Source organism: Papio anubis, chromosome 7 (assembly GCF_008728515.1).
Source record: "Papio anubis isolate 15944 chromosome 7, Panubis1.0, whole genome shotgun sequence".
NCBI lineage: Eukaryota > Metazoa > Chordata > Mammalia > Primates > Cercopithecidae > Papio > Papio anubis.
In genome coordinates, this window is record NC_044982.1 from 144,947,329 (window position 1) to 144,963,585 (window position 16,257).

At 48.1% G+C, this 16,257-nt stretch overlaps 1 protein-coding gene across 1 annotated transcript in view; it reads left to right on the forward strand.

Moving 5' to 3' along the window:
• The first annotated feature begins 6,663 nt into the window (after positions 1–6,663).
• The window catches only part of PLA2G4E (phospholipase A2 group IVE), a 64,102-nt gene continuing 54,508 nt past the window's right edge, over positions 6,664–16,257 (forward strand). The window contains exon 1 of the mRNA XM_017960547.3: positions 6,664–7,798. Within this exon, the coding sequence (XP_017816036.2) occupies positions 7,616–7,798 (183 nt within the window). The 5' untranslated portion in view covers positions 6,664–7,615. The remainder of the gene's footprint in view (positions 7,799–16,257) is intronic.

The window sequence follows — 16,257 nt, forward strand, 5'->3', positions numbered from 1 at the left end:
ATCTTTGTGTCTGCCACGTACAGGTAAGAACACATAGTATTTAGTTTTCTGATTCTGTGTTATTTCAATTAAGATAACAGCCTCCAGCCTTATCCATGTTACTGCTAAGGACACGATTTTGTTCTTTTGATGGCTGTGTAGTATTCCGTGTTGTATATGGACCACATTTTTAAAAAATCTACTTTTGATGGGCGCCTGGGTTGATTCCATGTCTTTGCTCTTGTGAATAGACACTGCACACTCATCATTCATGCAGTTTTCTGTGTATATGTCTCGCTTTAAGAGTTTACTAAGGAAAAGAAAATCTGAGGGTGTCATCATCTGTATAGTGGAGCACAGCAACCTGTGATTTGTGCCTGCCAAGTAAGTGTTCCTGTCACTCTTCTCTGTTGACGACTCCTGCCCAGCAGCCCCAGGCGAGAGGGTGTGACCAGGACTGGCCTATCTCAGTGTGTCATCTCCTTGCCACTGGGGATTGCCTCGGGGTGGGGGGAGACACCTAACTTGAGCAAGCTCATCTGAGCCCTCCCCTATTATAAAGCTTCCTGTTGAAAAACTTCTCCCTTGATGTTGGGGTGGCTGAGCCTGGGCTGCCAGGGGCTGTATCCCCACCAGTGGAGGGGGGCTGTCTACAGCAGGAGAGAATGAGGCCAATGGGCGAAGGGGGACAGAGGAGACAGGGGCAGGACAAAGAGTCCTGGCCGCTGCCAATCCCAGGTTCTGTTCTTCCTCAACTTCCCGGAATCTTCCTTGTGTCAAACCTGTGAGTTAGTTCGGCCTCTTGCCCAGCTAGGTGAGGCAGTAAATTGCTTTTTATGCTTCAGCTTTCTTAGTTTGGCTCCTACCTATGACTGAGGGAGTCTTGACTAATCCATTACGCAACTGGGTGGATGGCAGGGGCACTTACTGAAGCAGGCAGGGCCAGAGGAGGCGGAGAAAGTGTGAGCTGGCGAGCCACATCATCCAGGAAGGGGCGGGCGCTCCTCGACGTCAGGAGGATGTCACAACCCTGACGCAGGTGTTTTACATCATCTTTGTCTAGGGTGGGGCAATGACTAGTCCCCAAGGTCAGGATGCATACTCCCTACTCTGGAACTCACCTTGAGATTATACTCTTTCTCATTATTGATTGAATTGACTTCTAAGTCTTGAAGCCTTCAACCTTTGAGCTTAGACACGTTCCTTTCCTTCCTGGACTTCTCCCATCAGCGATAACCAGGAAAGTCCCAGGGATACTGATTAACGTCCCGAGGAAAGGAAACGGGACAACCTCCCGTTGCCAAGGCTTTCAGCAGACCCCTCGCCTGCTTTTGCTCGGGACCACACGGTGTCAGTGCTGAGACACAGATAAGCCTATGGCACCGGTGGTGCACGGCTCCTGTCATGCAGCCCTGGTGAGGACACACAGACGCCACGCTGCGCTGGCCGATCCGGGTAGCCTGGCCACGCACCCCCCAGCACCTGCTGCCTCGCTCGCCCCTTCTCGCCCCGTCTCTAGGAATGAAACTGGGAGGGCTTTGCAGAGCACAACCCGCAGGCTCTGTGCCGGGGCAGGTGGCTTTGCTCACCCACCATCCTCAGGCACATTCCCCAAGGCCGGCCCTGCCAGGGTGGCAGCTCAAAGGGTTTCTGCACGCATCAGCCACCGCGCCGGGCCCCCAGCTACCTTTCTCCTCTTTCTGCATTCTGCCCCTGGAATGGGGAAAATTCTAATGGGCCAAGCTCTATCCCCATTTCCAACTGTGTGATGAGGAACACTTAAGATGGGGGAGGGGAGGACAGAAAGTTGCTGAGTCTATCACCTAATAGCTGGTTCTGGAAGGAAAGTTAGGAAAATGCCTCCCCTCCCCTTCATGGGATACAAAACAGTCAATATAGCTTATTTTTGTACAAACGATCATTTTGAGATCATTGTAGAAGTTGCGAATGTATCTGTGATATTCCTATGAATCGGTCTTGGCATTCAGCTGGGTTACTGAAGCAACACTTTCTGTACTGGGCAATTGGGCAGAGAAGGCACTAACATTAATTGCGCCCTACTATTTGGCAGGCGTTAGTTCTCACACTTCTATAAAGTCGGTATCATTATTATCCCTGTTTTACCAAGGAAGAAACTAAGGCTCAGAAAGACTGGATAACTTGCCAATAATACTCTGAAGAGTTGTGGGAGCCCCACCCTCCCACAGCCCCAGCACCTCCTGGGTGGGTGGCACCATCCGCTTTTGAATCAGGAACCACTGGAGAGGCACTGAGCCTCGCCTCTCATGTCTTCCTGTTGTCACCTCTTATGGTTTCCATGGACCTGGAAGGAGATGTACCTGGATCCAGGGCTGAAGGTAATCAGCTCCTTTTGATAAAGCCCCATTCCCCTTTTGTAGAGGAAAATTAAGTAGACTTTTGCTTCCTGAAACGTAAGTGCCTTGGGCAGATCCTGCTTGTACCTAAGGGTGATAGCAGCAGGCCCTGTCCTTGCCAGGCACGGTCACTACTCCATGTCCTTTACAAACTGAACCAGTTCATTAAAGACCCTCAGCTCACTCCGGGGGCAAACATGAAACAATTTTATTTTTTCTAGTAACTGTCCCCAACTGATATATATCACATATATATAATATATATATAATATATATAATATATATTATATATATGTGATATATATGTATTATCATGTTATATATATGACATATTATATATAACATATATATGATATATCATATATAACTTATATGATATATAATATATAACATATAACTATGTTATGGTCTCATACATTATTATGTGTAAACAACCTACATTAATTGCTATGTGTATTTTTTGTATTTGTTAAATTTTTTTTTCTTATTCAATTCCTAAAATGGAAGATCTACAGGTAGATAGAATGCTCACTAAGGAAGTACTCAGCTTCCAAACCCTAGAGGCACACTACTCCCCTGCACATTTACTTAAGTGTGTCAAGAGCCAATCTGGACATTTTAATTTAAGCTCCAATGGGACGGTTCTTCCCGAGTGGTTTGAAATCTCTGGTGTGTCCAACAGCCCCTCTCCCTGTGTGATCTCCTCACTCTGCTTCCGGTGAAGGGCTTCTCTTATCGGAGAAAATCCTTCCTTATTAAAGAGCCTGCCCCTGGAAACTAAGGGTGTTTTGTTTGTTGGTTTGTTTCTTTGTAGGCTTTCCCACATTGTAAGCAACTATTTCAATGTAACAAAGCTTCCTGACATTTTAGCCATACCATGGAAAATGCCTTTTCTTTATCTGTTCTTTTTGCAATAAAAAATAAAAACAAATGATCAGTCCTTTATCCAATGCAGTGAGCATTACTTTTGTGAATAACCAATGCAAAATGAAACCAACTAAAATTTCACATGATAAACTTTTAAAGAACCACATATTAAGAATAAAAAAATTGTCCTGGCAAAAATTAGACTTGTAAAGAGATAGTGGCCACAGAGTAAAAGGTAAAACCCATTATAATGGGTATGATTTCATGGTGTGTGGAAAAGACTTTGTCCTAATGAAGATAAGCAGCAAAACTGAAAATCGCTAAGTATTATTCTACAAAAAATAATCAAGAAGATCAAAAATTAAATTGGTTTAATTGAATTTGCTTCAGAAAATACATTTTTCTCTTTTTCTTTTCTTTAAAATTATGTATGCAGCCCACCTTTACGCACCAGATTCTATTCTACTCCCTATTATACATCTTAGATATTTTTCATAAAACATATTCTAGATAAGAGTTTATTAAATTAGGAGACTTCTCATAAAAGCATTTAAGCTTAACAGAATGAAGTTAAAACTTCTCCAGGGATGTAAAAAAGGGAAAAGCTCAAACATATACACATCAAAGCCACACATCAGGGCCCAACATTCCAGTCCTCACTGTAGCCTTCTCAGCTTGTTCTGTTTTTCAACATTAAAAGCTGTCGTTACTGGTCAGGTGCGGTGGCTCATGCCTGTAATCCCAACACTTTGGGAGGTGCAGGCGGGTGGATCACTTGAGGTCAGGAGTTCGAGACCAGCTTGGCCAATATGGCGAAACCCTATCTCTATTAAAAATATAAAAATGTGCCTGTAATCCCAGCTGCTCGGGATCCTGAGGTAGGAGAATTGCGGGAACCTGGAGGTTGCAGTGAGTTGAGATCACGCCACTGCACTCCAGCCTGGGTGACAGAGTGAGACTACGTCTCCAGAACAAAAGAAAAAAGATGTCATTACTTCTGCAAATCTTCCCAGGCCTTGCCTTGCTTTTCTTCCTTTTCCCCTCTCTCCTCCTTCCCTCCCTCCTTTTCTCCTTTCCATTTTCCCTTACCTAAACGTGTAGGGTAATAATGTGCCTCTAGGTTTTGGAAGCTGAGGACTTACTTAGTGAACATTCTATCCACCTGTAGATCTTCCATTTTAGGAATTGAATAAGGAAAAAAAAAGTTAACAAACAAAAAATACACATAGTCCTGTGGAGTCTCTGTAGGAGTGGCCAACTGTGGGGCCACCTAGAGCCTGGCTGGGCGGGGAAGTGGGGAATTTGGCAGGACCAGTGGCCAGGTGCCCTTGAGGGACTCTGGGCATGTGGTGCTCAATGCAAGAATGTTTGTTGGAGTTGTTATTTCAGCTGAGGTTGAAATTCTTTGTTTGGCTTTTCTTTTTAATATGTAGGAGGTGAATCTTACAGGAGACTAAGCTCAACAAGGCCTGGAGACATCCCTTAGAAATATTTTAAAAGGGTAAACAAACATTCAGATACTCCCTGACACCGATCTGGAAATGACATGAGGGTTCCTCTCTGCTCCGGCCCCTGTGCCCACCGGGTCAGGGAGTCAGAGACCCCTCCCCTGGCACTAAGTTCCTGAGGGTCTGCAGGGAGGGTCCCCTCTCTCACCCTGTCTATCTGTCACCATAGTTCCTGGCTTGGAGAAGTCCTGGAGTCTGGACCACAGGACAGAAAAATAACCCAGGCGACAGGAGGGTCTTCAAGGGCAGGAAGAAAGAACAGGAGAGAGGATGTCCCGAGAGCAGGGAAAGGAAGCCTGGATCCTCCCTGCCTGCACCCCACACTTAGTCTACCAGCGAGGCTGCCCTCTCTGCTCTCTCTCCAGCATGCCACCGCCTCCACACTCATCCTGGCCCTCAGCCCTGGCCGTCACCAGCTGCCCCAGGTCAGATCCTGACCAAGGATCCCACTGGTCAGCTGCCTCAAAGCAGCGCCCATTCTGGGTCTCACCTGCACGGGGGGGTGAGCAGAGCTATGAGGAAGAGACCCCTTCCAGGTGCCCCCAGGTGCCCTGGACAGGGCAGAGGCCTCTGAATGGCAGTGCCTGGGCATCCTTTCACCTTGACTAAGCCAAAAACACATCTACCAAAAGATGTCTTAAACGACCCCATTCTGATCTCTATATTTCTTTTTTAAATTACAGTCCAGGTAAGACGTAGACAAATGAGAATACCTAGGTCCACTCGGTTATTCCACTCACTAATCCTCACTAGTTTTCCATTATAGCTTGACTTTCGTGAATTTTCCTTTGTGGCTACTATTGCTTAGCGTCTAATTTTTTTTTTTTCTTGCCAGGTCGGTTTTTTATCCCCAAGATATGATTCTTTCAAAGTTTACCACGTGAAATGTTAGCTGGTGTTGGTTTTATTTTGCATTGATTATTCACAAAAGTAATTCTCACTGGAAACTGGATGAAGAACTCTTAATTTGTGTGTGTTTTTTTTAAATTGCAAAATAAACCATCACCTATCAATATTTGGTCTAATCCAGGTCTCCCTCTCACATTCTAAGTTCACCTTGAATCAGAAGTTATTCCGGGTCTCACACGTAACTTTCTCTTTGACTTCAAGGAAGCTTGATTTCAAACACCTTTGTATCTACATATCTCCATCCACAGAACTTTCTTTCTTCCAATGTCAAGCTTCCTTTCTCCCTTGTGCAAAATAAAAAGTAAAATATTATAGCCATGTCTGGCATCTGCACACTTCCTCCGTGAAGAGTGGCCTTTTCGCCACTCGCTTGCCAGCCCTGGCTTCTCGTAAAGACCTCCAGAACAAGTCCCCTAAGAAATGGAAAACGTAAACGAACGAGCTTTGTAAACTGTGAAATGCCGTGCGGGGAAGAGATCTGGCACCTCTTCAAGTCACTTCCAAACTGATGTTTTTACAATGTATTTTCCATTTATTTTATTTCATTTTATTTTTAAGTCTACTTTTTATTGTTTTATTCCAAACTGCCTTTGCTTTGTAAGGGAACCAGGTGTGTGCTTGACGAACGTCAACTCCTTTTATCCTTATTAGCACTGCTATTCAAGCTATTTTTTTCCGATACAGCACAAATGGAAAAATGACACTTTATACCCGTCTCCTTCCCAAATACATGCCTGGTCAGTCTCAGTGTGGGTCTGGCTGTTGCTTGATTTCTTGATTGATTGAGACAGGGTCTTGTTCGACAGCCCAGGCTGGAGTGCAGTGGCACAATCTCAGCTCTCTGCAACTTCAACCTTTTGGGCTCAAGCGATCCTCTCACCTCAGCCTCCCAAGTAGCTGGGACTACAGGCGTGCATCACCATGCCCAGCTAAGTTTTGTATTTTTAGTAGAGTCAGGGTTTCGCCATGTTGCCCAGGCTGGTCTCAAACTCCTGGGCTCAAGTGAACCACTTGCCCTGACCTCCCAAAGTGCTGGGATTATAGGCATGAGCCACTGCACCCAGCCTGTTGCTTCATTTCTGATAGGGCTATTTGGGGCAGAGACACCCACTGGAAAACTACAGCCTCAGAAAAGAGAGGGGGACGGTGAGATACTCCCAGCTAGAGAGGATGTGGGGTGCCTCAGAGCCAGTACAGAGACAGGAAGATGAACATTTCAAATGTGTGTTAAAAACAGTTGTAAACAGAACATAAAAAAGGGTTCTTAATTTTTTTTTTAAATTTTTGTTTTTAACATGGAACTAGGACGCATCCCCTTTAGGCTGCCAGACATGGCATCTATTAAACCAAAGAGAGCCAGAGTAAATGATTAAATTCTATTCTGGCCCGTGGCCCTGCCATCAGCTCTGAACACAAGGCTAGGTATTTATTTTCAGGGGTTACAATAGAGATCTGGGGATAACAAACAAGTGACTTCACCTACCCAGGAAAATGAGGCTCCTTCAGGGGCCTGGATGACCTCAGCCATTTCACCCCCGGCCCTCTCTCCCTCCCTCTCCCACTGACATATTGAGTTTCGCACTTTAAAAATAGCTTTGCAGCACTAAGAAGCTTTCTCTGAGCCTGGATCCCAGCTCTGAAATGCAGGCATCCCTTGACCGAGAACTGCCCTATGTGAGTGCAATGCTAGTCCCTGCTTGTCTTTCAGGCAGCACAAGAAATTTCTCTCCACAAAATAGGCCCAGATTGTTTGAAATATTTGCAGAGATAGACATGGGGCTCCTTTAGTTAAGCCCTGGCTTCCTTCAGGTCCTTAATAATTCATCCTGGCTTAGCTTCAGGAGGAGTCTGATGGCATTGCTTCCCTTTCGCACAAAACTACCTTGAAATTCCCCCAGGAGGCTCCAACAACACCTCACTTTAAGGACCAGTCTCAGCTCCACACAGCCTGTCCTGAGCCCCAGAGAGGAGGCTGGGATGAGTTTCCAGGCCTCAGAAGGCTTTCCTGGGCTGGGAACTAATGTGTTTGTCCCACAGAGCCCACAAAGGGATGAAGAAGGCAGCAGGTCAGGAAGAAGTTTCAGTGAGTTCGAGGATACGCAGGACCTGGACACTCCTGGTCTCCCACCTTTCTGTCCTATGGCTCCTTGGGGCTCTCAGGTATGTCTGTGTTCCTGGGACGGGGCTCTGGCCACTTAAATTTTTACCCTCACTTTCGTGACTGGAAATAAGATCACCTGCATTGCTGGAGAGTTAAGAGGTTGTGGTTTTGTTAATTTCTTTCTCTCTGGAGGAGTCCTTTTACCCCCCTGCCATCACCTGTCTGTCCTTACCTCCCTCTGTGCTCAAAAAAACTGTTAACAACAGTGGTGAGCTTTTATCAAGTGCATTCCATGCACCTGCCACTGCTAGGCAGGAATCAGTATCTGCATTTGATGAAGAAACTGCAGCACAGACAGGTCAAGGAACTTGCCCAAGGCCACATAGCTAGTTTCATGGGCACCTGAGATGGAAGATATTTGTCAATACGATGTTGAGAACAGTGAACAAGACTGTGCATGGGAAGCACCCGGCAGAGTGCCTGTCACCTAGGCGCTCAAACCGTGCAGTCTAGCATAGTGGCCTAGCAGGGTCATGAGTGTAATTCCATGCAACTCAGAGAGAGTTGGAGGAAACATATAGATCTGGCTTACCTCGCAAACCCCACCTATGAGTCAATACGTAATTCCCATCTTGTAAGTTGAGTGGGCTACAGAAATCAAACCGCATCTGAAGGTAATTATCAGGTGATCCAGGTCTGCCTCGTGCAGTTTCTCCTCCGGGCAGGCGTGTGAGCTTCCCGGAGGCTCCCAGTGATTTGGGGAGGTGACAGCATTCCTGTGCCCCTCTGGCTGCTATGGTCTTAGCGGTGGCACCAGACTGAGCTCTGCAGGGAGTGAGCCTCGCTTCCTCCTGCCAGCCGAGGCCTGGCTCAAAGGGAGCACTGGCCAAGGTCCCCTCGCCTCCTATGGACCCCTCTGGTCTCTGCCTCCTTCTCTCTGGTCCCTGGCCTGGAGGGTCCATCCTGAGCCCCAACCACGGGGTCCCCTTGTCTGGATCCAGAAGGTCCCGCTTCATACCTGCCACAGCGTCCACCACACAGGTAACTGAGGGCTGCTTGGGGATGACCCCGTCATGCAAACAGCATTCCATCCTCCATATTGGGGGAGTGTGTCCCCCGGCATTCGCGTGTTGGAAACTTAATCCCCAGTGCGACAGTGTTGAGAGGTGCGATCTTTAGGAGGGGATTTGGTCACGAGGCTGCTGCCCACATGGATGAATTCGTGTTGTTATCATGGAAGTGAGTATAACTGAGAGGGTGAGATTGTTATAAAAGTGAGTTTGGCCTCCATCCCTTAACCCAGGTGGACTGGAGGCTCGGGCCTCTGCCGGTGACACTTCCCAGAGTCACATGTGAAGAGGGGTCAAGAGCCCCACCCCAGAGTTTCCCTCGACATCTCTGCCCCACACCATCCCACCCTTCCCAAAAAGCTCAGCTTCTGCAGTCTCCCAGTCTCCGGTGAGCAGGTGCTTCTCCCCTTCCTCTTCCTGACTCTGCCTCCGTTCTAGAAGTCTCTGTGTCTTATCGGCCGGGCCTGCTGTTGATACACTGGAGGGGGATGGGAACTGGGGCGAGCTCCCTCCCCTGCTGCCTTGCTAACGAGGTCAATGGCCTGCCCTTGCCTGCCCTGGCATCTTCGGCCTCCTGACTCACATCTGGAAGTGGCAGCTGAAAGGTTTTGGGAGCAATGAAAACATAATGGCTTAATGTTTGTGAAACTGTTGGCCTCATTCAAGTCGTTAAGAGCACGGGCTCTGGAGTTACACCAGGTTTGATCCCTTGCTCTGTCATTCGTCAGCCCTGTAACCTGAGACCAGCTCCTCAGCCTCTTCCAACTTCAGTTTCTCCCTCTATGGGGAAAATGAAGTGCGGAGTCAACCACGTGCTTAGCACAGCGCCTGAGGCATAGAAAGCTGGAGCAACGTGGCTCGCTGTCATTGTTACCATCATGGCTTTGCCGTGATTTCTCCCCTCTGCCCCGTCATCCCCATGCCTGTCACAGTGCACACATGAGGCTGTACCTGTGGCCCCCTGGTCTTTCTCCAGCTGCTTGAGGGGAGAGCAGAAAGGCCCACATGACTGGGACACAGACGGCCACAAAAAGACATTGGATTTAATTTTAATATTTTAATTCTGATATGTGTAAAGTAATTTCTAAAAATGTTTGGAAAACATAAAGGGCCAATCCACTGTAATCCCATTAACCCCGTACGGTAACTATAGTCACGTGTTGCTTAGCAACAGGGACATGTTCTGAGAAATGCATCATTAGGCGATTTCGCCATTTTGCAAACATCACAGAGTGTGTGCACACAAACCTAGCTAGCATAGCTCACTACACACCTAGGTTATATGGTGTAGCCTTTTGCTCCTGGGCTGCTAACCTGTACCGCCTGTTACTGTACTGAACACTGTAGGCAATTGTAACACAATAAGTATTTGTATACCTAAATGTATCTAAATATAGAAAGGCTACCATAAAAATAGGGTATTCTGATCTTACAGGACCACCATCATATATGTGGTCCGTTGTTAACCAAACCATCATTATGCAGTGCATAACGATATGGCATAATGTTTATACCGTATCTATGCCCGGGAGGGGGGTTAGCCTAAAATTATAGTCATGAATATTTTATATCCTGCTACCTAAACTTCGTATGATTTTAGTCGCTAAATAATATTCTATGGTGCATATGTATGCACCAACATTTATTAGGATTTTTATGATGAAATGTCAGAGTTTTTATAGGTGTTTTATTTTTGCAAATTTCCATGGAATTTCTCAGAGACAGGTCAGTTGGTCATTCCCCGAGACCTCTGTGAAATATCTGAACGTGATAAAAAGAGTCACCACCAGCTCTGCAAGAGGGTGTGTATATGTGTATGAATGGGGGGCATGTGGGCTTGGGGAATGTGTGCACACTGGGTAACAGTGGAATCTTCAATTACCTACGTGGCAGATTTTAAGGGAACTGCAAGGACCCGCCGCTGTGGACTGAACATGTCCCCCAGCGTTTACGTGTTGGAAACTTAATCCCCAGTGCAACAGTGTTGAGAGGTGGGACATTTGGGAGGGGATTCGGTCATGAGGCCACTGCTCGCATGGATGAATTCATGTCATTATCATGGGAGTGAGTCACTGAGAGAGTGGGATGGTTATAAAAGTGAGTTCGGCACCCTGTTGCTCTCTTGTGCTCTCTTGACCTTCTCCCCTGCACCATGGGATGACACAGCAAGAAGACCCTTGCCAGATGTGGACCCTTTGACCTCGGACTTCCCAGCCTCTGGAGCTATAAGAAATAATCTCTGTTCTTGGTCAGGTGCTGTGGGTCACACCCATTATCCCAGCATTTTGAGAGGCCAAGACAGGATCATCACTTGAGGTCAGGAGTTCAGCCTGGTCAACATAGTGACTGACACTCCATCTCTACCTGCCAAAAACTTTTTTTTTGAGACGGAGTCTCGCTCTGTCTCACAGGCTGGTGTGATCTTGGCTCACTGCAAGCTCCGCCTCCCGGGTTCACGCCATTCTCCTGTCTCAGCCTCCTGAGTAGCTGGGACTACAGGTGCTTGCCACCACACCCAGCTAATTTTTTGTATTTTTAGTAAAGACAGGGTTTCATCGTGTTAGCCAGGATGGTCTCCATCTCCTGACCTCGTGATTCGCCCACCTTGGCCTCCCAAAGGGCTGGGATTACAGGCGTGAGCCACTGCGCCCGGCCCCAAAAACATATTTTAAAGAAATAGATTTCTGTTCTTTATAAATTGCCCAGTGTCAGATATTCTGTTACAGCAGCACAAAATGGACTGAGACACTCACCAGTCTTCAAATAGCTCCTTGTCTGCCCTCCATTTTGGTCCTTGAAGGGTTCCCTCCAGGACCACCCCTATGGATCAGGCCTTCATGTTTTCTTGGGCCAGTTGGAGGCTCCCATTACTGAGTAGCATATTGTCATCCAGTAACCCTAAAGCAAATATCAGCTTATCAGATTACCTTTGAATCACCGCATCTCCTGCCCTGTGGAGGAGTTACCATCTCCTGCCCTATATTCTTAGATAACTTCTCATGTGGCTTGTCACACTCCCTCAAGAAGACCTGGGACTACATCCAAAGCATTTTTTCATTCATTGAACAAATATTTACTGAGCTCCCACTATGCACCTAGTATTGTTCTAGGAGTGGGAGAGAGAGAGCACTGAGCAGGTCAGACAAGATCCAGCTCTCATGAAACTTACATTTCAATAGGGGAGACAGTAAATAAATATCTGAGTATTCCTGATATTGGTGCTATTAGGACAAAATGTGACAGCGAGTGACAGGCAGCAGGGAGGGGACATCAGAAGAGGGTGACATTTGCACTAAGATCCGAATGATGAGAAGATTGATGGCAAATATTCCAGAAAGAGCATATTCTAAGTGCAAAGGCCCTGAGGTGGACACAAGGCTGGCCTTTTCTAGAAACAGGGAGAAAACCAGGGTGACTGGAGAGCAGAGAGCAGGGGAAGCGAGGAAGGAAGCAGTGGGAGGTGAAGTCAGGTGCCTTATGCTGGGCCGGGTGCTGCAGAAAGCAGCTTTGATTTTGTTCCAAAACACAGGGGAGCCCGTGGAGGACTTTCGTCTGAGGACTGGCTTATCTGTTTTATGTTTTACCTGCATCACTTTGTCTGGTCTGTGGAGCGTGGATTGCCTGGGGGCAGAGGGAAAGTGCGGCCGAGTGAGGAGGCATTTGCTGTGGCCCAGAGAGAAACGGGGGTGGTTTGATTGGGGTGGTAGCAGTGGACAGTAGGAGTGAATGGATTCTGGGTTTCTGGAGGTAGAATTTACAGGATTTGCAAATAGACTGGATACGGAATGAGGAATCATACATGCCTAGTGGGTTTTTGCCTTAATAACCGAGAGATGCCCCTCACTCAGCTAGGACAGAAATGGGTTGGGGTGGAGGGGTCTGGGTGCCTCTGTCTTCGGCATTTTACACTTGAGATTCACATCTGAGCAGAGGTGTCAGGTGGGCCGTTGAAAATACAAGTCTGGAACGCAGGAGACAGGTTGAGGAGGAAATCTGTTTGAAATCATAAAGCAGAATGGAGAAGGTTTTGAAGCCATGGGTCTGGATGACATGTCCAAAGGATAAAGAGACAGAAGCAAAGGGGAAGAAGTCTGTGCCCTCCCATTTTCCACCTTTCAGATGCCAGCAAGGACGAAGAGCCATCAGAGTAGACGGAAAGCAGCAGCCAGTGAGGCTGGAAGGAACCAATGAGAAAGTGGTGTCCTGGGAGCCAAGAGACTTTTTCCATAAACGTCCCATCCCGTTATCTTTCTGAGCACAGAGCAGGTGGTCAGCAAATACTCTCAGAAAGCGCAAGTTCTGCAGCGGCTTGTTCGTGCCTTCTCATCCCCCAGCCCTGCCATGGAGTGCCAGTGCTGCCTGGGTGGCTGGCTGCTGGCCTGGGAACCTAACAGCTCCCTCCTATCTCTTGTATCTCTCGGGAGGCAGAGGCCTCCGCCCACGCCGGGGGCCCCACCTCACCCCACCCTCCTGGTTTCACACTGTTGGCCCCCAGCTCATGCCCTTCCCTCCCAGCAGGGCTCACCCTACTCTGTGCCACCCACGTGGAGTGAGGCAAGCTCATTCCTACTTCTTTCCCCAGTTCTGCTGCCTCCTGTCCTAGAGGCTTTCCCTTCCCCAGCTGCCACCTTTCCAAACCTTGCCTCTAACTCAAGGCTCAGCCTCCTGAGACTCCCCACCGGCCTCCACGTGGGCTCTTGACAGCCTCCCCTTCAAGACCAGCCCTGTGTACCACGCCTTCACCTGCCGGGTCACTGAAGCCCACTGGATGCCCCTCATATCTAATCTATCACCGTGCCGTGTACGTTCTGCTCAGAAATATCCCTCGAGTTCACCACTGCTTCCGTCTCTGCCCCCTACCCTGGCCCAAGTGACCATTTATTTCCCATCTGAGCCACTAAAACACATCTTCCTGCCCTGGTCCTGCCCAATTCTGTCCCCACCCAGCAGCCAGTTGACCTCATTCACATCACTTCCCTGCTTAATACCCTTCGGTGGCATCCGATTTCTTAAGATAAAACCCCAAATCCTGACCATGGCTTCCAAGGCCTCTCTGACCTCATTACTCCATCCTCACCATGCCCCAGACACAGGTGCTCAGTTCCTGAACACGCCAGCCTTTTCCACCCCTCAGCGCCTTGCACTGCTCTACCTTCAGCCTGGGGGACTCTCCCCGCAGCCTGCATGTAGCTAACCTCAATTTTCCTACAGGCTTCAGCTTCAAGGTTGTTTCCTCTGGGAGGTCATCCCTGACTTCTCCCCAAATCAGAATCTGTTCCTGTCTTTCATAGCACCCTGTTATTTTCCTTCCTGATACTTCTCACAGTTGATGGTTAGACATTGTTTTCTTTCAAAGCTACTTCACTAGAAGCTTCCCAAAAGCAGGCACCACGTTGATTCTGATACTCGGAACCTGTAGCACGGTGCCTGGCATTTAGGAGGTGCTAAAGTCTCCGTCGTCAGTGAACAAAGCTGTCACTGACCTCTCCAGCCCATGCCAACCTTGAGGCTCTTTGCTTTCCAAGTTCACTTACAGTTAGTTCTTTCCAATTTATTTGTCCTGTAGCAAAAAGAATAACAGCAACCATGACAATTTATTTTTTTATTTTTTTTTTGAGACGGAGTCTCGCTCTGTCACCCAGGCTGGAGTGCAGTGGCACCATCTTGGCTCACTGCAAGCTCCGCCTCCCGGGTTCACGCCATTCTCCTGCCTCAGCCTCCCCAGCAGCTGGGACTACAGGTGCCCGCCACCATGCCTGGCTAATTTTTTGTATTTTTAGTAGAGACGGGATTTCACCGTGTTAGCCAGGATGGTCTCGATCTCCTGACCTCGTGATCTGCCTGCCTCGGCCTCCCAAAGTGCTGAGATTACAGGCCTGAGCCACCGCGCCCGGCCGACAATTTATTAAGGTTTATGACATGCCAGATTGTGCCAGATGTGTATATACAGTGTTTATGTCTATATGATATATAATCTTTACAACAATCCTGTGAAATCAGTACTATTAACCTCATTTTACAGATGGGGAAAGCGAGAAGTGAGTTTCAGAGAGAGACAGTCATTGCTGAATACTGCCCCAGTAAGTGCCAGAGCCAAGATACTCACTCGGGTCTCTCTAACTCCAGATCTCCTGCTCTTTCCTCTACATTTGTCTTGTGGGTCTTGCCTGTGAACTTCTGTTGTTGTTGTAAGCTTTTTCCACTGGCCTCTTTGGTTTGTGGTTGGGGTTTTTTGTATCCTCCACCACATGCTCCCTAAATACCTACCATTTGTGAAGGTGTGTCCATCAGCAGGTGAGAGCCACCCAGGACAAGAGACTCTGTGTTCGCATCAGACTTGCCCCATGAGATGAGTTCCAGGGCTAGTTCTGAGAAAGGCCGAGTGGATGGCCACCCACAGGTCCTGACTTGCGGGTGCCCAGAGGCCTGCCTTCCTCACATGTTTCCCTCACTAGGCCAGGCTGGCCCTTCCTTGTTCCCTCCTCCCTGCCTCGTAAAGTTCCCACCATCAGAGCCACTTACTTCTTAGGCAACAAAGGTGGGCCTGGCCTCCGGAAGTGCTCTCCCCCGTGCTTCCAGCAGCTGAAGGAGTGAGCAAGCTGTCCTCTGAATCTGGGGCATGGTGGGATAGAGGGAAACAGACTCTCAAAACTGGAACAGGTCATCAGGTTTCTCGAGCCACTGCCGCTTGCCCAGTGTAGGAATCTCCTCCGTACCTTCCAGGAAGGGACTCCTTGCGTAATTCTAAGAATGGAAGCTTATTACCTTCCAAATGACTAAGTTCTTTCTTACACCAAGGTCAAATCTACCTACTCAGGAAGGCCCTATTTCCACCATCCGGTCAGGCACGAAATCAGTCTAACCCTTTTTGGTGCTTGACAGCCCTTTTCATACCTGAAGTTGCCTTCCATGCTCTATAGTTTCAAGCCCCTGCCGGCCTGGGATCCAGTATCTGCTCCAGTCACATTTTCAGTGAGCCACAACTCTGCCCCCTTCCTTGCCCAATGAGTGGATATTTCACCCAAGGCAAAGAGAAGGATCTGGCTGGTGGACAGATGGCCAGCTGCTTGGTAGAAGGAAGAAAGGGCTTCCCAGCTCTTGAGAAAAAAATTCCTTCCCTTGGTGGGTTTGCCTGACCCCATGCTCAAACAAGACCTCCTGCTACTCCCAGAGGATGGCCATGGGAGAAGGTACTTTTTTTTTTTTTTTTTTTTTTTTTTTTTTGAGGCGGGTCACAAGCTCTGTAAGCCCAGGCTGGAGTGCAGTGGCAGTCCCGGCTCCTGCAAGCTCCACGCCTCCCGGTTTCACGCCATTCTCTGCCTCAGCCTCGGTAGCTGGGACTACGAGCGCCATCCTGCCTTGACTAATTTTTTTTTGTATTTTAGTAGAGCCAGGGGTTTCACTGTGTTAGCCAGGATGGTCTCGATCTCCTGACCTCGTGATCCGCC